Here is a 26,524-nt window from a genome sequence, read left to right as displayed (position 1 = left end):
GCCTCCCTGCCTCCGTGGAACCAGTGCAGCCCCACGACAGCTGCGGGCCTCCTCTCTCTCTACCTGCACGTCCTCTCCATGTCAGAGCTGGAGCTGCCCAGCCCTGCCCAGGAAACCCCCGGACGCACGCACATGTCCCCATGTGGGGTCCTTTCCAAGGACCTGGAACTGGACAGGGGGAACCTTGTGGGCAGGCAGCCTGGAGGACAGCGGGGCTGAGGGCCCTCCAGGGGCACGTGGCAGAATCCCCCCCCCAGCTCCTCCTCCTAATCCTCCCTCCGCCTCCTGCCCGGTTCTTCCTCCCCTTGCTCCTCCTGCTCTCATCCCTGGCCCTCCCCCTCCTCTCTCTCTTCCCCCCTCCTCTCCTCCTCTCTTCTCACTCCTCTCCCTCCTCCCTCTCCCCCTCCCCAAGCTCTTCCTCCTAATCCTCCCTCCACTTCCTCCCCCATTCTTCCCCCTCCTCTTCCTTCTCCTTCCCCGTTCTTACTCCTCCCTCTCCCCCTCCTTCCCCTGCCCTTCCTCCCTGTTCTTCCTCCCCTTGCTCCTCCTCCTCCTCTGCCTCCCTTGCTCCCCATTCCTCCTCCTCTTGCTGCTCCTCTCCTTCTCCCCTCTGCCCCCCTCCCCCGTCCCCCGCTCCCAGCGTCTATCCATCACGAGCGGTAAGCTGCGGCTCAGCTCATGGCAGCAGCTGTGTTCCTCTGGGCAACTCAGATGAAAGAGGGGAAGAACAGCCCCCTCTCCCTGGTAAATAGTCAGAGTATTTTCTTGTTAGTCGCATTCTTTAAGTCATACTGGATGCACCGACTACAAGTGAATATTCCTGTCTTACCCAGGTGGGGCTGCTGGGGAAGCTGCATTCCACAGAGAGGGCCACCGCAAGGCATGCTGGGTAGCCCTGACCACACAGCAGGGTGCAGAGGCCAGCCTAGGCTGCAGGAAGAGGGGCTGCAGCCCAGCCCAGAGAGAGATACATTTCCTTATCCAGACCTGGCCTTGTGGAACTCGGCGTCTGTCTGCCAGGTTACGGCAGCTCAGGTGCTGTCTGGATCCCGGCATCCTGGGCCAAAAGCTGAGGTTCTGCGGCCAGGCTCTCGGGACCCCCTGTGAACTGACCTCTGTCCGTGGGCCACAGCGCGTCCCCCCAGGCTCGCCTCCTTCTGGGTCCCCACGTGCACGCACCCTCCCTCACAAGGCCCCCCACTCTCCATGGCCCTGCCCCCAGGACACACGCGCACCTGTTCCTTCAGCCACAGTCTCAGCCACAGCTCCTTCTGCACTCACACACCCCTGCTCACACGAGAAGGAGCCCGAGTGTGGGACCACAGGCCGCTGGCTGGGCCTCAGCTTTGCTCACCTGCCAACTGGGCCCTCCCCGTGGCCACACCCATATCGGAGGCGGAGCTGACAAAGCCCCCCTGAGCTAGCAGCTTGGGAACTCGGGATTGGCTCCTGCACAGGCCTCGCCCTCCCAGCTGCGTCCAGGCTGCCTTCACGTTTGAGGGCCTGAGTCCTGGTGGGCAGGGGCTGGGCAGCCCTCTGGCCCCTCTGTGCCTCCCTGCTCCTGGTGTCCCGGTCCTCTGGACTGAGCCCCCCCTCACATCTTGCATCTGCTCGGGCTTCTGGCCTGTCCGCTGCATGGCCGCCCCAGGGAACTCCTCACGGGGCGTCCAGCACACACCCCTGTGTGCTGAGTGAGACCCTGCCGGGCCAGGAAGCGCCGACCCTCTGACCTCCCTGGCGGTCTGCACCCCCTTCCACACCAGGCCTTGGCTGGGCTCTTCCCTCTGCCGGTGCCACCTGCTCCCCCTGGGGTCCTGTTTCCAACACAAAGGGTCACCCCTCACCACTGCACTCCAGTTGGATCCTCTGTTCCCGCTCTGATCATTCATTGAGCACCTACTTACTGGGGCCAGCTGTGTCCCCGGCACTGGTCTAGGTGCTGGGGACACAGCAGGGGACAGGCAAAACCCCAGACACGGGATGTGTGCAGCCTGAGGTCCAGGAGTGATGCGTGCAAGGGAGCAGAGCCGGGAAGGGCGGGGCAGGGTTCAGAAAGGGCTTTCGGAGAGCTACTATGGTGCAGAGGCCAGAAGGCAAGGAGGCAAGTAGGTATGCAATGCAGAGAGTGAACAGAAGGGCTGTGGGCTGAGGGACAGCAGTACAAAGGCCCTGGGGCAGGGAGCACCTGGTGTGTTGGAGGAATGATAAGCCACCTGTTGTGACCAGAGTGGAGGGCACAAGGGCACAGGAGATGAGGCACAGGCAGCCAGGGATGGCTGGACAGAAATGCAGAGAGCAGTGCAGGGACCCCATGGGCCAAGCCCCTGCCTCAGCAGCCCCAGTGGTTATCAACATTGTCTGCTCTCCACCCTGGCTCTCCACAACTGGAATGGCTTTGGGCAGATCTCAGTGGGATGCCAGGGACAGGGGCAGTGGCTCAACCCGCTGTAGCACAGCACTGGCCCCGAGTGTTGTCAGAGGTCAGAGGTTGGCATCCTCGTCCCGCTGCCCCCCAGCCCCAAGCACAGCATAAGCCTCAAGGGGGCCGGGCCTGTCTCTGCTTGCCTGCCATCAGCCCTGCAGCCTGGCTCGGGGGCAGGGCGCACAGTAGAGTGCATGGATGAACGAAGGAGTCCCTGAGTGCCGGTGTCTGTCGCTCCCCCTCTTCATGGAGGAACGACACTAAACCCTGCCTAGGCTTCATATCCGAGTCACGGCACCATTATGTCGCTCCCCCTCTTCGTGGAGGAGCAACACAGGACCCTGCGCTGTTCTTTCGTCTGCTCGGCCCTCCCCGGGTTTGCTGCTGGTTCTTCCCGGGTTGGCTACTATCCCTTCCACCTCCGTGGAAGGGCAGTTCCCCCTGGCCGCATTCCCCACTTCCGCAGGGGAGCGGCACACCGCCGGCCGGCTCTCTCGGGGGCTGCACAGGTGTTCCTTCAGATGTTCCCCATAGATGTTCCTGGTGCATGCCGTCTCTCTCCTCCTTTATAGTCCTTCTCTGCCAATCCCAACTCGGCTGAGTACGCTGCTCTCCAATCAGGAGCAAGTCCTACAGTTAATTGGTTGAACTGGAGGCAGCTGTGCGGAAGCTGCCTACTTCTCTCCCAGCGCCATATTGTGGGAGAGCAGATGCATAGAATAAGTCCTAATTCGAGTAACTTAGTCTAGTCCGGATTGCTCCCCACAGGTGTCCACTCACAGAAGCTCCCGGGAGGAACTTGGGATTTGGCATCACCCTTGCCCCTTAGCCAGGTCCACACAGGCTTTGCATACTCAGCACCACACGTGCGCACGCTCACACCTCCCCAGGCCCCTCCTCTGCCTGCGGAGCCCAGGCACACCCACAGCCCTCTGTGCTCATGCGCACACAGGCACGTCCCCGCTTCCACACGACCAGCTGTGCTGGTGAATTGGCTACCACCCGCCCAGCCAACAAGGGCCCAGCCTGTGTCTATGGCACTTGGTCACCTAGGTGGCCCTAGCAAACCCTATGCAGACGCACAGCCAGAGAAGTCAGGGCACAGCTGGGCTCATGCTGCACATCAGGTCCAGGCCTGTGTCTGTCCGGTGTCTCCTGCTCTGCTGGCCAGAGACCCGGGCTCTTTCAGGGACCAGCCTGGAGACAGTGGCCCACGGTTAGCCAAGCATGCAATCAGCAAGAAACACGTCCACGCCAACGCTTGCCCTGGGTGTCTCCAGCAGCATGAAACGTAACAGCCACAAGGTGAAGCAGCGCAAACGTGCAGTGATGGGGGGTGGGTGGTCCTGCAGCAAAATGGAGTCCCTGCTGCCACGCCCCACTAGGATGCAGGTGCAGGGCCAGGGACACCTGCTCCAGGGGCTGCCACACGGCCAAGCCAGGGAAACCCCTTGCTCCCTCTGAGCAAGTCCTGACACTCACCGTGACCTTGAGATCACCTTTACCCGGCAGCCGAGCCCTCTGCCAGTCGGGGCTTGGCCCCCACAAGCACCGCAGGTGCCACTGAACTGTGGTCAACATAGCGTGCCTGGATTTCTCGTCCTAACCCACCTTGATCCTGACCCTGCCAGAGGCCGGCGCGGCCTGGGCGTCTGTATCCTGGATCGCCATCCTAGCCTTTGTCTGCATCCCGGGAAAGCTCCATTATTAGAGATTTCTCTCCATATCATGTGACTTTGATGTTATGAAGTGTGGTCTGTGCGTGCACTGGGATAGTGTTCTGTGTAAGAAGAAGCAGGGTTCTGGAACATGCCAGGGCACGGATGAACCTGGAAAACGTCCCAGGACTGAAAGGAGCCGGTCACCAGAGCCACACAGCACAGGATTCTGCTCCTAGGAAACACCTAGAACAGGCAAGTCCCTGCAGACAGGAGGTGATGAGTGGCTGCCAGGGCACAGGGTGGGGCAGTGCCGAGGTTTGCACCCTGCTCGTGGGGGTGTCTCTGCAGCAGTCTGGGTGCCCTGACACCACTGGATGGATGCTGTAAAACCCTGACAGCCCTGGGTCCCAGCTGGCCCAGCATCCCTGGGAGCTAGGAGCACCAGGGCATGGACGTGGCCAGGCTGCCATTCTCTGCGGGCTCAGTCCCTTCCTCAGCCCAGCACAGCCAGGGGCCACGGGTCTCCCCGGCCCTGTGCTTGATCTCAGAGTCGCCTGCAGAGTCGGAGGCTTTCGGAGTTTGCTACTGCCTGTCCCCTCCCCAACCCCCGTCCTGCAGGTTCTGATTGCTGGGCTCAGGTGTGGCCCGGCCTTTGAAATTTTCAAAGGCTTTTTGGGTGACTGTAACATGCAGCCAGGGGAACAGAGCTTGGGGGTGGGGGGAGGGTCCTCTTGTATCCACGCCGCCTTTCCAGAGCCATGCAGAGGGACCTCCCCGCCGCCTGGTGGTCAGGCGGTTTCTGCTGGAGTCAGGGCAGCAAGTCTTCCTATGGCAGACTGGGCCAATGCACACTGCCCTGAGGCAAGTGGGAGTGTACCCTGAAGGCTTCCTAGGGGAGGTGTCCTGTGGGTTGTGAAGGATGAAGAGGAGTTTGCCACTGGCAGCAGAAGTGCTGAGCTGGACAGACCAAGGTGGGGGGATGGTAGAGTAGGAGAGTAGTGTGGTGCTGTGACAGTGGGAAAGGGGGGCAAGCCGAAGGGGCCCTGGATGGATGTGCGAGGTCCTGGAACCAAGCACCCTGCAGAGTATGGATGGGGACACACGGCAGGACTTAGAGGCTAAGGGAGCCCCTCCTGCTGCCCCTCAGCCCTGCAAGTACCCCCTGCGAATGTCAGGCATTGCGGGCCATGCCATGCCCATTCCCACCTTGGCACCCCTGCCACTGCTCTTCTCTCAGCCTGTGACCCTGCTTCCTGTTCCCCAGCTCCACTTCAGCAACCCAGAGCGCCCCTTGCTGGCCACCTCCCTGCCCCGACACACGCCCCCTCACACCACCCTGCTTGACAGCCTCCCAGCCATGCGGGTCACTTCAGGATGACCGGCCTGGCCCCTCTCCCTGCCTGCCTGCCTGCCTGCCTGCCGGCTCCAGAACCGCAGGGCCCGCCTGTGTCTTGCTCTGGAGACATCTGGAAGAGGCCAGGCTTGCAGGAGATGCTTCCCAAGCAACTGCAGGAGACCTGAGTGAACCAGCGAAAGAATGAATGAACGAGCGAATGAATGAATGAGTAAGGGAAGCCTGGATGGGCATTCCACCATGGTAGGATCTGGCAGGAGACTCCCTGAGTCCACAGGCGGGCAAGGGGAAGGGCACAGGGTGGGACGCCTGGACCGTGCAGGAAGGAGCCTGGAGCGGGGACTTTGCTGCGCACCCTCAGTGGCCTCGGCTGCCCGTAGCTGAACAGCCCAAACCCCAGCAGGGCCCCTCCCGGGGTGCCACCTGCCATGAAGCTCTTTGGTGCTCTACTCCAGAGCAGAAGCTTCCGGGGGGGGGGGGGGCTCTACCCATCCCATTCTGTGCTGGTGTCCCGGTGCGGGTGGTGCTGAGCTGAGGTTGCACGCTGCCTGCTGGCAGCCAGGCCACACAGAGCTGTCTCGGGGACAGCCCTTTTCTGGCCCCTGCTGCAGTCAGGGTTCTCCACTGGGGGACACCTTGGTAGTCTCCAGCTGAGCACCGGGCAGGGCCTCCCCAGACAGAGGTGGGGGTCACGGTGGCAGAGCCGCCAGCAGCTGCTGCAGGAGCCAAGACCCAGGGCTTCTGTGCCACCGAGAGCTGAGAGCTCTCGGAGCCCCACCCTGCCACTGTCCCTGGTGCTCAGCAGACACCTGGGCAGCCTGCCATGTCTGCAGGAGTGAGAGTGGGCCTGGAAGTTTCCCTGAAACCCAGTCCCCCAGGGGATCTGTCAGCAGAGGGAGTCGAGGCCTCCACATCCCGACTTCGAGGTCTAAGGTCACCCTATGGGTGTCACTCATTCGCTCCTAGGCTGGGTCTCCAACAAGAGGAGCAGGGGTTGAGAAGAGCAGGCGCCATCTCGGGGCTGCTGTGAGCCTGAGCTGAGCCTCGGCAGGTGTGGGCCTGGCTCCCAGGGCTTGGGGGGAGGGGGTCGGAGTCCCCGAACTGCCGTGGCCTGAGAACATCAACCACCCGGGGTTCACAGAGGCTGAGGCTGGACTCACCCTGCTGGTTCCAGGGGCACTCCCAATACAGAGCCCTCAGGCATGGAGTGGGCTTGCCAGAAGGGAGTGAGCTCCCTGCCACCAGAGGTATTCAAGCTAGCTTTGGATCTGTGTCGCCCAAAATGGGAGACACAAGCTACATGGGCACATGAAGTGGGGCAAGTCTGAACTGAGACATGCTCTGAGTTTACAACACCTGATTCCAAAGACTGATTACGGGGGAAGACAGAACGCCAGGAGCTGGGTGTTTAGATATCCATTACATATTAAAGTCACAATATTTTGGCTGTCTCGGATCGAATGAAACATGAGCTTATATCGAATGTCTCTTTACCTTTTTGATGTGGCTCCCACAACGTGTAAACGTGTAATTTTGCTCACGTGGCTCCTGTCTTGTTTCTATGGAGCAGTCCCAGGACCAGTGTCTTGGTTTTCTGTTGCTCTAGCCAAAAACCACAGCCACAGCGACTTAGCAAGGATGGAGGTGAATCTAGCTCATGGTTCTGGAAGTCGGGGAGTCAGTCCCAGGGCACAAGGCCAACCCCAGCTGCAGCCTCTGGCTGCATCCACACCTGGCAAGGGGCGGTCCATGGGCTGGGGTCTTGCCTCCCCTCCTTATAAAGCCACTAACGCAGTCCATGGTGGGACTGCCTCACCCTCAGGGTCTCATGTAACCCTCATCACTTCCCAGAGGTCCCAGCTCCTGCTGCCATCAACATCTGAACTTGGGGATGAGGTTCCTGACACATGAACTTAGGGAAGATGTGTTCCGACCACAGCAAGCCGCAGCAGGGGCCGTTATCTGGGCTGTGAATGTGGACTCTCAGGGCTTGCCCCTGACCTGCACGTGGAGTGGGAAGCTGCGTGTCCACGCTCTGCACAGCGTGTCCACACTGGCTTGAGCAGCCTGCTGCATGCTGGGCTGGAGGGCTGATGGGCGGCCCCGGCTTCAGGCAGGAGCAGGAGCAGGAGTGCAGGGCCCCGAGCCCAGCCCGTGTAGGCAGGAAGGCTCAGGACTCAGTGTCTCTACCCCTTTGGCGCACTCTTGCTGTGCGTGTCCTTTCTGCCCAGTGCTTTCACCCGGAAGCACACGTGGGTTTGCAGGAGAAGAGGGCTGGCCAGGAGGTGCCTGGGCACCTGCAACGTTCTAAAGGCTGGGAAGTCATCTTCAACAATTGAGAAACACATCTTCGAGCTTGTAACAACCCCCAAATTAGCCGATTCCCCCTCCTTTTTCTCTCTGCAAACTTGGCCAACAAGCACCAGCTGGCACTAAATATAGAACTGGTGAGCAAGTAAATCACTCAGAGGGGTGCAGGGTGCCCAGGGCCTGTTTCACGCTTCAGCTGTAAACCATTGAGAGCTGGGAGCTGTAATGAAAATGCTGACGGCCTCCCAGCTGGGCTCCCGTCCAGGGGGTTCCGGGAGGGGGTGCCCTCGCAGGGGCACAGCACCCCAGGCTCAGTGTTCCGTGCTGCCTTCCAGGGCACAGCCCAACCGGAACCCTTCCCAGAGCCCAGTGGTGCTGGGCCTGGGTTCCCCTGCAGCCCTCACTCGTGAACACACTGCTTTGGGCCCCCGTCTCCGCCCTCTTGCTCCCTGCTCGCTGGGTGAGAGCCACCTCCAGCCCCTTTGCCTCTGGGCACTTGAACTTGCCGTTCCCTCTGACTCAAACGGAACTCCCCAGCGGCCTCGCTTCCCAGTCAGACCTCACCTTCTCAGAGTGGCCTATCCTGCTCCCTCCAAAAAAAAAAAAAAAAAGAAAAAGAAAAAATGCCGCCGCCTTCCTATGACCCGTGCCCTCTCTGCCTCCTTTCTTTTTCGTCGCACCATGTATCACCCTCTGACAATGGACGCTCTCTCTCTATTCGATTATTTGTTTGTCATCTGCGTCCCCCTGGAATGTCGGCTCCATAAAGGCAAGGACCATGTCTAATCCTAGAGCCCGAAACAGTACCGGATGCATAAATAGGTGCTTAATAAATATTTGTTGAACAAATGAATACATGGATTTCCAACCCTTTCTTTCAGCTGGTCTGGTGATCTCACTGGGAAAATGTCCAACTTTCCAGCAATGAGCTCAGCTTTTCACCTTCCATTCAACTACTCATCCTTCCAAATGACTCTCCACCCATCCACCCATCCACCCATCCACCATCCAGCATCCAGCCATCCACCCTCCCAGCATCCAAACATCCAACGTCCAAACACCCAGCCAGCTATCCACCATCCACCCATCCACCATCCAACACCCAACACCCATCCACCCTCCCAACATCTAAACACCCAGCCAGCCATCCACCATCCACCATCCAACACCCATCCACCCTCCCAACATCTAAACACCCAGCCAGCCATCCACCATCCACCATCCAACACCCATCCACCCTCCCAACATCTAAACACCCAGCCAGCCATCCACCATCCACCATCCAACACCCATCCACCCTCCCAACATCTAAACACCCAGCCAGCCAGCCATGTAACCATTCACCCAGCCACCCTTCCAAATACTATCTATCCACTTCCCTAAATTGCTGTCTCTACCTCCCTCCCTTCCTCCCTCCCTCCATCCAACCAATACTCAGATGTAGGCCTCACATTATGGGGTCCTGCGGTTCTCTAAACTTTCTTCTATCAAATCCACTTCATCTTGTCATGTTCCCACACGATAAGTCACCCCTCTCCCTCTGCTCTTCAATGCGAACCCCTCAAAGTGGAAATCACGTCTTAATTGATCTCTGATTGCAAGGCTAAAACAGCTGACACATAGTTGGTGTCAGCGAATGTTTGCTAAATGAATCTCTGTCTCTTCTCTTATTTGCCTGCTCAGCACTTCCTACTAGAGTATGTAGGACCAGTTTTCAGTCATTGGTGGATTCTAAAATCTTGCACCAACACCCACACAGAAATACTCTAGAGATAGTTGATGACTGAGTGAATTCATGTGCCAAAGACAGCAAGCACAGCGACAGTACAGCCCCTGGATCCACAGCCTGGCTCTTCATGACTGTGTGACCTGGAGGGAGTCACTGAACCTCTCTGTGCTATTTACCTGTGTAAAAGGAAGTAAGGATAGCACTCGCCTCGCTGGGTCTTGCGAGGGTTTATAAATGAACGCGTACATTAAGTGCGTAGACTGGTGCCCCGAGTAACACAAGAGCCGCAGCGGTGTTCTAAGGAAAATATCTGTTTACTGTTGCCCCATTGGCACACAGATGGGAGGTGCCGGCTGGAGGTAGGAAGCTGGGGAGGGAGCCTCTGCCCGGGCCTGTGCTGCTCCCGCAGAGGCTCCTGCAGCGGCACTGTAACTGCCCAGCCACACGGAGACTCTGCGGCAAACCCCCAGCCTTTTGTCAGGTGGCTGAACGCGCTGTGGAGACCGAGGACAGAGGAAGGAGCAGGAGGTGCTAAGGCAGAGCAGGGCAGCTTCAGGCGGGGTGGACAGGAAAGGCCTCCTACCAAGGTGATGCTTGGAGGAGGTGAATGTGGCGGGGCAGGGGAGGGAGGGAGGGAGCGCAGAGCACTGCAGGCAGCAAGCAGGCAGAGCCTGCGTTAGGGACGGCCTCCGTGTGCTGCGTGCTCCGGGTGAGCGTGGTGTCGGTGGAACAGAATGTGCGAAGGGGAGCCAGCAGGAGGTAAGCTGAGAGAGACACAGGCACGCAGGTCTCGCGGTGAAGAATTTTGGTCTCTGCTCCGAGGAAGGGGAGCACTCTTGGGCTGAGAGCAGAGGGCGGCAGCATTTAACCAGTGTTTGCACAGACTGGAGGCAGCCAGCTCAGGAGGCTGTGGGTGGCAGGGAAGGACAGGGAAGGGACGTGGCCGGCCTGGGCTGACGACCGGCTACAAGGGTGTAGGTTCTGTAAAGGTGCTGGCCTGTACATCTGTGAGAGCCAGAAGGAGCCTCAGAAGAACACTAGGATTGCACTTTGCTTGTGGCTTGTAAGCTCCACGCACTACGGCCACTACTCCCGCTGTGCTCACCCCACAGCCCCTGCTGTCCTGTGCACTTAAGCCCAGGGCAGGGTGTCAGAGCATCAGTTCTCCTGGCGTGTGCCCAGCTCAGAGGAGTGCAGATTCTCTGCGCCCTTCCCCGATGAGGCGCCTAAGCTCAGAGGGGCACCTGCCCAGGGTCGCACAGTCAGGGGTTTTGAGCCACACATGTGTCTCGCCCGTTCCCCAGTGTGGTCACAGAGGCCCAACACATGCTGGGGAGCACGGGGTGCCAGGCAGGAGCCCGCGCTCCCTTAAGAGCGGCACGGGGTGGCAGGCAGGGAGTGGCCGAGTGCTACCACATCCCTGCGCACTGCTGCCTGGGGCTCTGCCACCATCCTCCGGGGGCCTCTGGGGTCAGGCAGCTCCAGGGGCCTCTGGGGTCAGGACAGCCCCAGAGCTGCCCAGGAACCCGGGCTGCTGCTTGAGCCCCTGCCTGCATCTCAGCTGCCCATCTGTGACGTGACATTGACAAGGACCACCCTCCCCTTCCCCGGATGCTGGATGAATTAAATGGGTTAACCCATGGCGAGCGAGCAGAGCCCAGCCCCTAGAGTACAGCCAGCACTCGTAGCTGAGCCATTCCGATGGGGTACATCTCAGGTGCACCCTGACGGTTTCCAGATGCCCCTTTCTCAAGCAAGGAGCCCTTCTGGGGCATAATCCCCTGCATTTGGCTTCAAAATACACGCACGTGTTCCAGGTCACAGAAAGGGATGGCTGTGGCTCCTGTGCCAGGTCCTCCAATCACCAGGCTGCCCCCTTCCCCTTCTTCCCCCCAGGACCACTACTGCCCCTGCCCTGGCTGCCTCCGGCACCCTCCCCTGAGCCAGACAGATTTGATAACACCCAGGACTCCTGGTCCCTCGCAAGGACAAAGGCGCTAATTGTCTGCAGTGGGCGCCTTCTGACTGGGTCTGACTGCGGTGTAACTGAGCCCTGACTCTAGCTCACCTGGGAGCTACACTGCCCCTCCCCACCCCAGGTCACTTTCAAATGAGCCCCCGGCTGACGATGGCAGCCACACTGGGAATTCCTCCCCAGATGGCCAGCACTGGAGACCCCCAGGCTGGCTGGTGATGGGGTGGGAGAGATCTTCCTGGGTCCCCTTGAATTAACACCAGCACTGACTCTCTGCCCACCACCACAAGTCCAGCACTGCCCCAAGGCGGCCACTAGCCACACGTGGCTACCAAGCCCTGGAAGCGACAGCTGAGGACCGGGACTTTCTTTCTTTCTTTTTTTTTTAAGATTTATTTATGGGGGCTGGCATTGTGGTGTAGTAGGTGAAGCCACCACTTGCAATGCCAGCATTCCCATATGGGTGCTGGTTCAAGTCCCGGCTACTCCATTTCCAATCCAGCTCCCTGATAAAGTGTCTGGGAAAACAGTAGAAGATGGCCCAAATGCTTGGGCCCCGGCACCCATGTGGGAGACCCACAAGAAACTCCTGGCTCCTGGCTTTGGTCTGTCCCAACCCAGGTCATTGCGGCTATTTGGGGAGTGAATCAGCCGATGGAAGATCTCTCTCTGTGTTTCACCCCCCCCACCCCTATAACTCTGCCTTTCAAACAAAATGTTTTTTTTTTTTAAATAAAAATTTATTTCTTTATTAGAGTTACAAAGTGGGAGGAGAGACAGAGAGAGGAATCTTCCATCCAGGGCTGGGCTAGACTGAAGCCAGGAGCCAGGAGCTTAATCCAGGTCTCCCACATGGGTGCAGGGGCCCAAACATTTGGAATGTTTTCTGCTCCTTTTCCCAGGCCATTAGTAGGGAGCTCAATGGGAAGTGGAGCAGCTGGGACGTGAACTGGTTCCAGTCTGGGATGCCAGCATCTAGGTGGCGGTTTAACCCGCTGAGCCACAGTGCTGGCCCCAGGACCTGGACTTCTGATCTGGTGTGCTTGTGATTCCTTTAATTATAAATAGCATGGGTGGCTCGTGGGGGCCCTGCTGGACCACGCAGACACCTGCACTTTGCATTCCTTCCATGATTTTGGCCTCACAGTCCTCCATGGAGCTATTACGGGTTCTGTTTTCAGATGGAGCCACTGTGGCCCAGAGAGGCAACGAAGCACACCCAAGGCTGCTCAGCCAGGAAGCAGCAAAGCCAGGAGCAGACATCTCCTACACTGCGACAGGGCTGGGCTCCGGACATGCCAGGTGACCGCCTAGGACAGGGGCTCTGCAGGGCGAGTGGACGCATGTCTCCGCCTCCCTCCTTCAGGCTGAACAAGCAGCGCCCTCACAGGAGGTGCCCAGGTCTCCAGCCCAAATGCGGCCCTCCTGGACACGTCCCATCGGGCGTCTCCTCATCCAGGCTCACTCCGAATGCACTCACCTGCTGGGGGAGGCAGTGTGCAGAAGCCTCCTCCTCACACTGCCCAGCTCCCCTCCGACTCGAAGGGTCCCCTCCCAAGCAGAAGCTCATGGCCCAAGGCCTGACCCAGGGCCACCAGTGCCCCATGACCCACAGTCCCCGACAGGGGGGTCACTGTCTCCAAACTCCCAATCCAGACGACCCCAGATTCTTGGATAGCACCCTAGAATCACAGGATGCCAAGGACCAGGGAGGGGAGGATCACAGCTTGGGAGCCCGGGCATTCGGAAATGCGCAGCCAGAGAGCCTGCGTGCAGACTGCTGGGCAGTGCTGGCCAGCTGTGCGGCCCGGGAAACTTCGCTTCTCTGTGCCTCCCTTCCTCACTGGTGACGTGGACAGAACAGAGCCAGCTAAGCTCACAGGACAGCTGTGGGACAGAATCAGCGCCCGCCTGTCAGGGCAGCTGTCAGAAAGAAGGGGCTTGATGTTCTCCCAGCGTAGGAGACCGAGGGACCTTACCCCGCCTCCTGGGCACAAGCTCTTTCTCACCCAGGCTGGAACCACCTCCAGCCTGGCGCCCCGCCCTGCCTGCTACCCACCCAGCCCCCCCAGCCCCTCCAGGGCGCTGGGGGACAGTGATGCTGCCCCACTCCCAGGTTGAGCCCCCTAGGCCCTCTCAGGCCAGGTGTCCGGCCACTTCCGCTGGGCCTGCCCCAGGCGGCCCATGCCCGTGCCAGCTTGGGAATGGGGGTTTCTTAGCTGGGGACCACCTGGCCCCTCAGATGTTTCCCTTTTCTGTGGGAGGCACTGCGCCTGCCCTGCCCCCATGGCCTCCCTCCCTGGGCACTGCCCGCCATGATCACCACGGCACCACTGACGGGACCTGGCTAGGCTCTGCTCTGCTTGTGTCATTAGAGAAAACTGGAAAAACCTCAGGCCCCCGCTGTCCTCTGCTGCAGCCTGTGCCGGTCACTCTGGGCTTCCCCCATGCTCCGGCTCCAGCACACCCCGCCCCCTCCTGGCCCTCACTGCAGCCCTCATCCCACCTTGAACAACTGCAGGGAGTAGAGGAGTTCGCAGCCAGAACGCTGGTCCTGGATGTGAATCCTGCTTCTCCACTCCCTGTGGTGTACGGCCTGGGCAAGGGCCCCCTGGATCTGAGCTTTGGCCCCCACTGATGAGATGGGCCCACAACAGGGGAACCATACAATTCTTTTTACTTTTTTTTTTTTTTTTTTTTTGACAGGCAGAGTGGACAGTGAGAGAGAGACAGAGAGAAAGGTCTTCCTTTTGCCGCTGGTTCACCCTCCAATGGCTGCCACAGCCGGCGTGCTGCGGCCGGCACACCGCGCTGATCCGATGGCAGGAGCCAGGTACTTATCCTGGTCTCCCATGGGGTGCAGGGCCCAAGTACTCGGGCCATCCTCCACTGCACTCCCTGGCCACAGCAGAGAGCTGGCCTGAAAGAGGAGCAACAGGGACAGAATCCAGCGCCCCGACCGGGACTAGAACCTGGTGTGCTGGCGCCGCAAGGCGGAGGATTAGCCTAGTGAGTCACGGCGCAGGCTGGGAACCATACAATTCTAAAACAATCCCACAGTTCCCCTCGGCACTGCCAGAGTCAGGGCATAAAGAGGCCAGAAACTGACTCCTGGCCGAACGCTCACACAGTGGCTCACGGAACCTCTAAGACACTGCAGGACACAAGCCAGGCACAGAGGCTAAGCCCGTACGACCCCATGTTCACACTTCCAGGCGTCCATCCTAAAGAATGCAACTTTATGCTGGCAAGAGACGCTCTGTGGGAATGTTCATGCGGCCCGAGTTGTATCAGCCCCCAGATGCAAACTACGCCGGACGCCATCCCGCTCAGGCTGAGTGGTTAAGCCGACGTGGGTGCATCTCCACCAGGCGTGCGTTCAGGAATGAGAGAGAAGGAACCACTGACAGATGCAGCGATCTGAGCGAGAAGTGAATCCCTAAGACTGCGAGTTGTCTGATTGCATTCATAAAACATCGTTGAGTTCAGACTGTGCTGTGACAGGAAGAAGCAGGGTGTTGCACAGACACTGGGGAGACAAGTCGGGGACGGCCTCTCTGAGAAGGTGACATCTGAGAGGAGACCTGAAGGAACTCATCGCACAAAGGTGTGACGGGAGAGTGACAACTGGAGGAAATGTGGCAGGTGCAAAGGCCCCGACTGCTATAAGCAAAACCAACCCCAGGAGTGTGGCCGCACGGCGGTGAGCAGGCCAGGGTAGCTGGGGACAAGATGGATGTGCAGTGGTCCTGTGAACCCTGTGTCCTTCCCGCTGTGCAGGGCCAACCTGGAAGACCCACGCACATACACCCAGGGGAGAAATGAGACCCTGGAGTGATGAGATTTCCCCAAGGCCACTGTTTGCTCCAAGTTCTCCAGGTCACAGCCTTCTGCAAAGGCGGGAACTGTAGCTGTCAGAGGTGGCTCCTCCCAGCCTGGCCAGGCAGTGCCTGGCTCCTGGGGCCCTTGGCGTGCCAACACGGACCACTCCATTGGGGCAAATATGCAAGTGGCCCTTGGGACAGCCGAGGGGGCATAGCTGAGCATGTCTTATCTGGGCCCCGCCCCAGCTGCCAGGGGCTGGGTCCCTAGCGTCCCCTGACTCACTGCAGTCAGAGCAGGAGGGGGAATCCAGCTCCCAGGAGCCACCCGACCCGACAGGGCAGGGCAGGAAGGGACAAGACCCACCGGCCCCTGTGAGCAAGAGGCTGCGCAGGGACTGGGAGGTGACTTTGCACCGGGGGAATTCCATCCCCCTGAGCTCACCTCCCTGGGAGCAAGCAAGCGCGCATTCCAGCAGGGGCCGCCCGTCCCAGCTGAGCCCCCCGGCCCTAGGGCTGCCTCTCCCGGGCTCCCCACTCCCGGGAAGGGGTTGCTGAGGGCCCCACCCTGCCTGAGGCCCCCAGAGCTCCCTGTGGTGCAGGTACCGCTCGGGTACAGCCAGGCTCGCCCCTGGCAGCCAGGTGCAGCGTCTTCACCGCGGCCATGCCCGGGCAGGAGGTCCCGAGTGCGGAACCTGCAGAGGCTGACTCGAGGTGCCGCCTGGGCTTCTGGGCACCGTCCCCCGCGGCGGGGGGTGGGGGGGAGGGGTTTCACAGAGGCTCAAGCATGCCTCTGGAAGGGCTGGGTTCCCTCCTCTTCCTCCCGCCTCCCTGACTCTCTCTCCTGTGTTCCTATTTTCAGCATCCATAGGGCACTCTCTGGGGGCGGGGGGGGGACAGTATGAGACCACCTCCCACTGGTGGCTGCCAGGAAGTCACTGCAGTGAGAAGCCACGGGCGTTTCCCCGGTTGGCCCAAGGATCACTCGCTGCCCTGGAAACCAGTCTCCGCGTCCCCGTTCCTGACTCCAGCTCAGGCGGCGCCCACCCACCCACACCAAACACAGCCCCCAATATGCTCCCTAAACAGCCCTCCCTCCCCAGCCTGAGGCCCCTACTGGGGTTAGGCACCCACAGCAGCCACAGCCCCTGCATTCCGCTCTCCGCTCTGTCCCAGCGAGAGCCCCCCCACCCCAAGTCTCGCCTAGATACCTTGACCTGGCCCTCAAGACCTAGTGTTTGCCGCCAGCCCCCTATGCAGCCCCACCCCGCCACACTGAGCTTCCCCACGCGGCGCTCCTTGAGGACTTCACGCCTTCCCCACGCCTGCTTCCCCCTGGCCTGCCCTCTTCCTTCCCAGCCCAGCATCCGCCTGGAGGACTCCTGCTGATCCTGCAAAGCCCTTTGGAGTGAGCCCTTCTCCCCACTCCTCTGCGCTCTCGCTGGCTTCCTCCTGCGGCGAGTAGCCGCCAACATAATTTCCGCTCCTCTTATCTGACTCTCGCTAGGCTGAGCATCCCGAGGGCGAGGACTGTGCCCGGTTCGCTTGCCCGCTGCCTGCTGCAGGCTGGGAAGAAATGACTCAGCGCCACAAAGGAGCTGCCACCCAGAGATTGCAAATCAACGCTTCTGACGCCACTCTCCATCCTCCGATGCTAGCCCCGTCCGCCAGGATGTGACCCTCACATTCCACCACCCCCAACCTGAGCGGCCTGCGGTTGCGATCCAAGACTATTATGATCCCCAAATGCCGATAAGAGAGACTACAATTCTAGAATCTCCGCTCCCCCACCCCTCAAAGGCTGTGAGCAGCCCCCGCTGCCGTCTCCTAGCCTGAGCGCTCTGTGATTCACATCTGGACCACACAGCCGCAGGGCACACGAGGAAGAGGACGAGGCCCACCTGGTGGTGCCCCTCCCTCTGTAGCCCCGTGGCCCATACCCACCTGCCAGGGCCTGACTCTTCCGGGCTCAGACCCCCCCGGAGACTTGCTGGGGGGAGGGCCGGAGGCCCCCAGCAGCCAGGGGCCAGACCCCGCTGGGCTGCGGAAGGCCCTGGTGTGCCCCCTCCCCGGCCCCCACACCCCTTCCTCCCACACCAGCTGCCAGGCAGCGCCAGAGCCTGCAGTCAGGTCGAGTCTTGTCTCCTGGCAGAGGAGCAGGCGGCGGGCACTGCACGCATCTGTGCTCTCTCCAAGCCACACGCGCAGCCGGGCTGGCGCTGGCCCTTTTGCTGCGGTCTGTCCCCGGGCAGGGAGGCGCGACTCCCAATAAACGCACATCCCAGGGTCCTGGGGACCCAGCTGTCCAACTTGTAGTTGGAGTAACTGAGACCCCAGGAGGAGTCCTGCCCAGGGGGATCCACATCCGGGCCGTTGGGGTGCCCTGCGGCAGGGAGTGAGGGTCTGAGCACCTGGGGCAGGCTCTGGCTGTGCTGTGTGGCCCCTGCCTAGGTGCTGGGGGCCAGCCAGCACCCTCTCCGGGCCTTCACTTCCTGCATGACACAGAGGGGTGGGACTGACAGGCAGTCAGGCTTTCCTTGTGTGCATGGAGGAGCCCCCAGTTCCACCTCCCGGTGAGGGAGGCAGTGGCTGGCTGAGCTCTGTCACCGGGGAGCCACCCTCAGGGGTCTCCCTGCAAGAACGTAGCTGGGCTCTCCACTGGTTCCAGAGCTGGGGGAGCTGGGCCTGCCCAGAACCTTCGGGTGTCAGGTCATCTGCACTCTGCCCAGACCCTGCACCTGGACTAGCCCAAGGCTCCCCTGAGTCTCCCGGGGGTCTGTCTGCCCCTGCCCCTGCCCCAGAACCGTCCGTCAGTGGCTCTGCTGCCCTGCAGGCTGCAGAGGCCTCGTGGAGGCTGTGTGAGAGGCCCGGCTCTCTGTCTGCAGTAAGCTTGCAGCCTGGGCAGGGAGAGTCCCCTGGGCAAAGTGACAGCCGGGAAAAGTGTAGGAAGGGAGTGAAAGGGAAGCTTCCCCGAGGCCGAAACCTGGACACCAAGGAAAAGGCGGCCATAGGGAAATCAAGCAGTTCCCCTGGCCGGTACCTTGCAGGCCACCCCGGCTGTGGCTACTCCTTCAGCAACCCACAGACGAGCAGCCTAGGCTGCTGAACTGGCCCCAGGCCCCACCTCGGGACCTTTGACCCCTACCCTCATCCCGAGACTTGGTTGTCTTCATTTATTCTCTGCTTGGCCAAATCTCACTCATCTCTGGGGGCCTGCCTCCTCCAGGAAGTCCACTAAGGTTGGTCTTATGAACGCAGACAGTGCCCAGGGTCTACCTTGCCCTGGGACTGGTGACGGCCCCTCCAAACAGTGGCCCAAGCCGCAAGGCTGGTGGGGCTGGGCGGTTTGTAAAACTCTCTCCCACCTGAATCTACTACTACCTAGCTACACAGCCCCCAGGAGGAGACAGGCTAAGAAGGGGCAGCCACTGCCATGCCTCGGGGCTGCCTCCAGTGGGTAAGGATTCAGGGCAGGAAGGAGCCTGAGATGGGTTACCTGTGACCTGGGGGCGCCTGACAGAGCAGGGAGAAGGTGCGGCTGGGAGCACTGCAGGTATGCGCCCCCTGGACAGGAGCCCCGGCTGCGACGGGACAGGCAGGGCCTCGTGACTTCACTGGGACAGCATCCCCGGGCAGGCCAGGTGAACAGCTCCCTAGGGTGACTCACCAGGGCCCCCTGGGAAGCTTGACACACCGGAAGTGGGAGGGAAGGAGAGAGGGAGGGAGAGGCGGCCCCCGGCCCCTCCCACTGGCCCTGTACAACGGGCCTTGTTTCCCTGCAGGGTGTGCAGGTGCCCCGGAAACCAGGCCCCATACGCAGCCGCACGACAGACGCACAGGAGCGCAGCCTGGAACCTCACTGTCCCGCGCTGAGCACCTTCCTGCCCAGTCTCCTCCTCCTCTCCCCTCCGTCCTGAGCTCACAGGAAGAAGGGACACAGCTGGGTCTGGACCCAGGCAGCCCCACGGCCCAGCCCCACTCAGGTCACCACGCCACACCTGCGTGCATAGCAGATGAAGCTGCAAACGCCACTGCGGCGGGCAGTGCACATTCTGGCCTTGCTGCTGATGGGCAGTGGGACGCTCCTCAGTCTGTGACTTAGCCGCTCTGTGCCCCCAGTCACTTCACCCGTAAAGCAGGCATAATGACACTGCATCAGGGGACGCTTGAAGAGGAAGTGGGTGAACACGCCCTGGCGAGAAGCCTGCCTGGTCCCCAGAGCCACTCCCACCACTTTGTCACCCAGACCCCAAGCCCAGATGGGCAGCTGTGGCCCAGACTTGGCCAGCAGGTGTGTCTGTTTCAGCCCCTATGGGTGGGTCTCTCTCTCTCCTCTCCTCTCCTCTCCTCTCCTCTCCTCTCCTCTCCTCTCCTCTCCTCTCCTCTCCTCTCCTCTCCTCTCCTCTCCTCTCCTCTCCTCTCCTCTCCCTCTCCCTCTCCTCTCCCTCTCCTCTCCCTCTCCTCTCCCTCTCCTCTCCCTCTCCTCTCCCTCTCCTCTCTTTCTTTACTGTTTTTGTAAGACTTATTCATGACTCCCAGTTTTTAAGAGGCAACAATTAGAAACGAGCTGATTGCCCCTAAAACACCTGGTAGGAAATCCTACGCAGCCACACCTGGGTGGAGCCCAATGCGAGGAGGCACCGAGGACCCGGCCTGCGCCCCGGATTCGGCACAGGCCACACACGGTCTCCCCTGAGGTTGCCGCTGCCCAGACTCTGTGGGTGCCCCTGTTGTGGCCCTGGTGCTAGCTGTCCACATCCCATCACCAAAGCACCCAGCCTGGCTCCCACACACTTCTCTCCAGTGTCCCAGCCAGACGCCAGAACCTTCCCTCCTGACACCTGCCAGCCTCGTCCCACCCCCATCCTGCCGCCAGGGGCTGGGGGTTGGGTGTCCTGAGCCCACTCCCAACCTCAGCCTTGGCTCAGAACACGGCCCACACCAAGCAGCACTGACCTGGGGGCTCCAAGATGTCTGGCCAAGCTGCCTCCACTTGACTACTTCCTGGGATGGGGAGCTCGCTGCTTTATTGAATCAGTTCCTCAGTGGTGGCAGGACCTGCCTCCCCATGACACTCACCCACTCTGTGGGTCCTTGTCCTGTCCCCAGGCTTGCTGACCCCTCTGTTCCTCCCACTAGGGACCACCAGCTCTTCGTGGGACGGGGCCTCCAGCTGCACTTTCCACCCACGGCGCTTCCACTAGGCTCCTAGGACGTCCCTGACTAACGTGGACACAGAATCCAGGAGGAGCTGAAGAGGGAACATTCACCTTCTTTACCTGAGGCTTCAGACCTCGGCTAATGTGACCAAGGACAGGTTAGCCACAGGAGCGACTGCCACGGAACTCACTCAACACCTCCCCCCTCGGAGTGTGGCCCTGTGGATCTCGTGGACCCACGGACCAGAGTCCACGTCTGCCCTTCTGCCTCGCTGAGTTCCAGCCAAACTGTGTCAAGGGGGATTCAGTCATGCAACCTCTCCACGAATGGGCACGCTTCCTGCCCCACACAAATACTGAGCAGCAGAAAGAGGCCAGGGACCGAGCCCTGGGCTCACCACCACCCCCCGGCACCAGCTGTGCATGGCGCGGCCGTCAGAGCCACCACGTCCCTCCCTGGCTGCCTACCTTGCGGCCCGCCTCGTTATTGTGCAAGTTCATGAGCGTCCGGGCATTCTGCTTGATCTCCCGGGCATCCACAAAGACCTTGGCGAAGCCGATGCCGTAGCGGATGTCGGCGGAGCAGCCACCCCACTTCCAGCCCTCGTCCCGGTGGTACTGGCCTTGCTTCTCCTTGTCGCAGCCGCAGTCGCTCAGGTTGCCCTGGGTACAGGCCGCTGTGATGGCGTGGGCCACGCCGGCAGCGATGATGGCGTACGTGAAGGCAGCCTCCCGGCTCCCTGTGGGAGGAGAGAAGAGGGCAGAGATTGTGGTCAGCTCCCTGGGCCCCTCGGGAGAAGGCAGGGCCTGGCCAAGGCGGGAGGCTGAGCCTGGAGCAGTGAGCCCCAAAGTCCACTGTGAGGTCTGCGCTCCTAACATCCCAAACTGCTCCCCTGCAGGGTGATGCCAAGGCCTGAGCACCCCCCTTATGCAGCCACCCACCCAGGCCCCACTCCTTGGGGGAGTCGGCAGGGCAGGGGGTCCCTCTTGCCCCTCCTGCCCGCCCCCCACTGCCAAGCACACTGGACACGTGCTCAACACTCTCAATGTCACAAAGCAGCGTTCCTCAGACACCTGCGGGTGCACCTGCTCTGGGGCCAGAGGCCTGAGCTTACATGCCACGCACAGCAGGGCCTGGGTCTGTGACTTTCAGCTAGTGACTACGCTGCCTGGGCCTCAGTGCCCTCGGCTGTACCATGGGGACATCAGTGCTTCCTCGCAGCAGCGGCGGCGGCAACACCAATAGCATGTCTGGGTCAAGCTTTGGGCCCCACGCTTGGCTCCTGGCACCTGCCTGACACAGTAGGTCTCATGCGGTCCTATAGGCTGTGGTGCGGTGACAGGACCATGCTCGGGCCAGATGTGACGGTGGCGCCATCCTCCCGCCTCTGAGTCCTCCATCTCCCCACCTGCAGAGTGGGACCGGAGCAGGGTCTACAGAATGAAGACTGACCCCGGCCATCTGCAAGAAGCCCCACGTGCACTACAAGCCCCACATGGGCAGTCGGTGAGGAAGCGCTCGCAGCCGGAGTGTGGGGTTGGCTTCCTGGAGGAAGAGGCCCTGAGCCCAGAGCAGGTGGAGGGGGTAGAGATGCCCAGGCCACATGGGGCCAGGAGCAAGTGTGTGGGGTGTCTGGGATGGAAGTGGCCTCACCAGTGGGTGACAAAGTCGATGAAGTGACCTCCACAATGCTTCGAGCCCCAGGTCGCACCAACCTACACTCACACAGGTGCTTTTCCCACCCACCTCCTCGGGTACCGTGTGCCCCCTCACCAGGCTGCTGAGTCACGGACAGCCCGTGCCCTCTCCCAGTATCACTGCTGTCCCCACCACAGGACAGAGCTGTGCTGGACCTTCCATGCCAGCCCACCCCCATGTCCCTATGAACCCGGAGCTCAGCCACCTGGGTTCCAGTCCCAGCCCCAGCATTCACTGCCCGTGACTTGAGTGAGCTCCTTGTCCCACCAGAGCCTCGGGATGCGAAGTGGAGACCATGCAGTGCCTGCCTGACAGCAGCTGGGAGCGGACAAAGGAGAGGGGCAGGCGAACTGCCGAGCCCAACACCTGGCTCAGCAAGCACCTCCAAACAGAGCACTTGTGGGGGACACGGCCCCCGCCCTCTCCCTGCTACTGCACCTCAGCCTTTATGACTTGCAGGAGGGCGTTATCGGGGCACTGCCTGGGTCCCCAACTCTCCACATGGATTGCTTCCTTGGACTAGAGAACACCTGGGGGTGGCATGCACTCAACAGAGGGCCTGGCCCTGAGCAGCAGGGACAGGGTAGCCCCCAGGGCTCAGCTTCTGCTCCCGTGATAGCACCCAGCAGTGCTTTGCTTACATGAAGTGAGCAGGGCCTGGGATGCTGGCGAGGCCCCGTGTTGAGGACGGAGATGACTCCGTCCCACAGTGTCCCACTGTGCACTGCTGCCTGAGTCCCTGTGCCACGGGGGCTGACAACAGCCCCCACCTGATGAACAGTGGGAAGCACTCGGCATGAGAATGTGGCCCCAGCTAGTGCTATGAGCAACAGCTGTGACAATTCCTAACACAGGGACCGCGGGGAGAGGCATGGGATAGCCAGGCCCACCCTGAGGGGCAGCACTGCTACGTTACTGCCCTGGCCTCTGGACGCCCCGTGCAGATGAGAGCCAGGGGTTAGAGGACTCCACGGTACAGTGAGCAGTGCCCCGGCCCCTGTGGGCCAGACACTGGACCTCCCTGAGCCGCTACTTCCTCTGTGAACAGCACCCAGCCTGCAGGGAGAAGCAGACATGGTGGGGCACAGAGCAGGTGCGTCAACAAGCAGGAGTGGGTGTGACAGTGACAATTGCGGGTGCTGCTGTAAGCTGCCAAGGGCAACCTCCCTCACTCTAGCTCTTTTCGCTGCGGCCGTTTCTGGCTGATTTGCTGTCTCCCACCGCCAGATCACCCTCCGGAGGGCAAGCATATTGTCCTGCTCCGTATTGTGTTCTCGGAGCCCTGCACTCAACAGATGCAACCACATTTCCCAGAGACACCTGGCGACGGCACGTGGTTGGGCGATTCTGTCCTGGTGCGAACATCGCGGTGGGCACTCATGCCCACCACCGGACGTGCCCGCCCCCCGAGAGACGGAGTACAGGTGGGACGCAGGTGCTGCCATGCCCGTCACCGGGTGCTCTCGTGTGCAGGTAGTCCTTTAGTAACTCAAGCAGTGATTGCACGGTCCACACGCAAGCCAGTGCCAGAGCCCGGTCCCCATCCAGCGTACTGCACACGTGGGCGTGTCGACGCGCTGGGCCTCAGTGTCATCTCCAGGCAATGGAGTTGCTCAGCCCCATGACAATGCTCTGGGACCCCTGTCATCCCCATGGCCGTCAACGGTGCTACCAGAGGGAGGCGGGGAAGCTCAGAGCCGTGGCCGCCACCAGTGCTCTTTCCTGCGCACTCGCTGTTGGCCCAGAGAGCACAGCTGCCCGTTCCTGGGGACGCAGCCCTGCATCTGCCCATGTTTCTTCGGAAGATAAACCAAGACTCAGCCAGACTCTGACTAGGCAGGTGCCAGCGTTGACGTCCATTGGGGACCCTCCCCCACACACGCAGCCAGACTGCCCCCAGTCTCCCACATGTGGCTGGGAAGGAGCCACTGGGCCGGGCCTAGCTGTCACTGACTCTGGCCCCTCCAGGAACAGCCAGCCCTTCTCTGGGTGGCGTCATTCTGCCCTACAGGACATGCCTCTATCCAAGCCCACCCCTCCCCCACCTGGACCAAGCCACGCAACAGATACTTCACCCAACAGATACTTCGTATACCTACTATGTGCCAGGCACTTTACTGGGGGCTGGGGCAACCGAGGTGGGGAGGGTGCAGCCCTGCCTTGCCTCGCGGCGGTGAGGACTCCGAAGAATGACAAACAGGGCTGCGGTGGGAGCCCCACTGGGGCGCCCAGCCCGGGGACTGGTGAGCAAAGAGGCCACGGCTCCCTGTGGGCAGGGGGCTCCAGCATGAGCCGCAGCCCCCAGCGACAGCCCTGATGGGGTGTGGCTGATGGCAGGAGCAAGTAAACCGGGGTCGGGGGTGGGGGGGAGCAGTGAGGCTATAGCAGTGGACAGCCGTGGTCCTTGCCAGCCCCAACCCTCCTGCCCTGTGCAGAGAACCTGAGTCCGGGAGCTCACAGAGGGCAGGAGAGTCACCAGTGATGCTGAGACTGAAGGCTGAGAACCGGGTCTCCCCAGGCGGGGTCCCTGTCCGCACCTCCACCCCACCATCCTTGACGCTCCGTCCACCCGCGTCACTCTGCCAAGATTCCTTCTGGAAACCCAGGAAGCCTCCGTCTCGGGACACCTGGGTGATTCCAGCCCAGAATCCGGAGAAGCTGAAGCTTGGCACTGCTTCTCCTCCATGTCTTACTTGGCTGGACGGCCCTGAGCAGGGCTCTGCTTCCCCCAAGTCTCAGCCTTCCCGTCTGTGAAATGGGAGCCTTTGGCAGGCCACTGCCAAGGCGCCGTGAAGATTAAACGAGGCTCCCATATAAAGAGCCCCCAGCAGGTGCTGGATGGGGGAGGGGAAGGGTTGTCCCTGAGATGGGGGGCCCTTGCTGACACCCACCATGCATTCCAGCCCCGCACAATTCCGGCGGGCACAGAGGAAATCAACTGATGTCCAAGCCTGCCCAAAAGATTCCATTGCACCGCCCTGTGCAGCCTCTGTAAGTGGTTTGCACCGGAATATTATCAGGGTGTGTTTATGGTATCTTACTGGAAACCACAAAGTGCATTGTATTTTTTTTTCTCTTCTGCTATTTAAAGCCAATGGGTCAAAAAGGGAGCAATCTGCAGTGACACAGGCTGAAATAGATGATGGTGTGGAAAAGATACGGATGGAAAAAGGTTGTTCCTGCCAGCCAGCCCCGTGGCATGGCAGCCCACAGCCCCTCTGAGCCCAGATGCCACGTGTGGCTTTCTCTGTCCCCAGGAACCAGGGGCCGCTCCATGAACAGCAGGGAGATGTGGGGGTGCAGGGAGCTTGCGCCTGGGCTGAGCCTGGTAGGGTGATGGGCCCAAGGAGATGGGGATGGGGGCGGGGGACAGACCCAAGTGCATGGCCCTGGCCTCTGCGCCTGCCTCAGCTCATCTCTTTTCTCACAGAGAAAGTCCAGAGCACGCTGACCGTCTACCAAAGGTCCTTAAATCCTTTGCACCTGCTGATCCCGCCGCCTGGAAATGCCCTTCCTGTCCCACCCACCTGGGGAGGGGCAGCAGATGCATCACGTGACTTCAAAGTAGGCCACATTCCACATCCAGTCCCCAGCGACTGGACCTTGGGTGAGTTAACTCGGCTCTCGGGGCCCCAGTTTGCTCCTCTGTGAAATGGGCATGATACAATGTCTGCCCCTAGGGTTGCTGGGAGGATTAAGTCACCCAATGCACATGGCAGTGTGGGCCTGCTCCTGGTTCGGTGCACTGTTGATCAGTACCACATCCATCAGGCCTGGCTGCCTGTCCCCTCCTGGGGGACACCTTCCCCATCCTCCTTCCCGCCACGTGTGGCCAGCTCCCTGTCCAGCGTGTTGTGTACTGGATTGAATGGCCTGTCTGCTCCCATCCCCTGTGGCGTGAGGAGCTAGATTATGTATCTGTGAAGCCTCAGCAGCTGACTGAATGAATGTGCGTGAGAAAACGAGTGTGTGTGGCTGTGTGTGTGTGTGTGTGTGTGCGCGCGCGCATGCATTCGGGCGTCTCCTGTGTACCACAGGAAAGCTGCAAAGGGAGCATTCTCACAAAAGACTCATCTCAAAGAACGGTGTCAGGAGAGCTCAAACCCAGGAGGAACTGAGGCTTGCAAAAAAAAAAAAATGCTAACGAGACAAAAACTCCTTTGTTGGCCGTGTTCTGAGCAAGAATGGGGGAAGAATGGATCTTTTGCTTGGGCAAGATGGCGCATTGTGAGGGGATGGCAGAGGGAAAGTGGAGCCAGCCCGCCCCTTGCGCCGCGTCTCTCTTGGAGAAGGCTTCCCGTCCGTCACTGCTCACATGCATCAGCTAAGCACACAGCCCAGACGGGCGCAGAGACGGGCTCATTTCTGCCATACATGCGGCTTCCCAGGCCACA

The 26,524-nt window shown here is 60.7% G+C and overlaps 1 protein-coding gene across 1 annotated transcript in view; it reads right to left on the bottom strand.

Moving 5' to 3' along the window:
- Positions 1-26,524, bottom strand: part of WNT7A (Wnt family member 7A) — a 49,203-nt gene that overhangs the window by 11,383 nt on the left and 11,296 nt on the right. The window contains exon 3 of the mRNA XM_051852676.3: positions 20,900-21,171. Coding sequence (XP_051708636.1) covers positions 20,900-21,171 — 272 coding nt within the window. The remainder of the gene's footprint in view (positions 1-20,899; positions 21,172-26,524) is intronic.

This window comes from Oryctolagus cuniculus, chromosome 10 (assembly GCF_051225735.1).
Source record: "Oryctolagus cuniculus isolate XC-2025 breed Fujian yellow rabbit chromosome 10, ASM5122573v1, whole genome shotgun sequence".
NCBI lineage: Eukaryota > Metazoa > Chordata > Mammalia > Lagomorpha > Leporidae > Oryctolagus > Oryctolagus cuniculus.
Note: the sequence above shows the minus strand (reverse complement) of the source record. Positions and strands in the feature narration are given on the sequence as shown.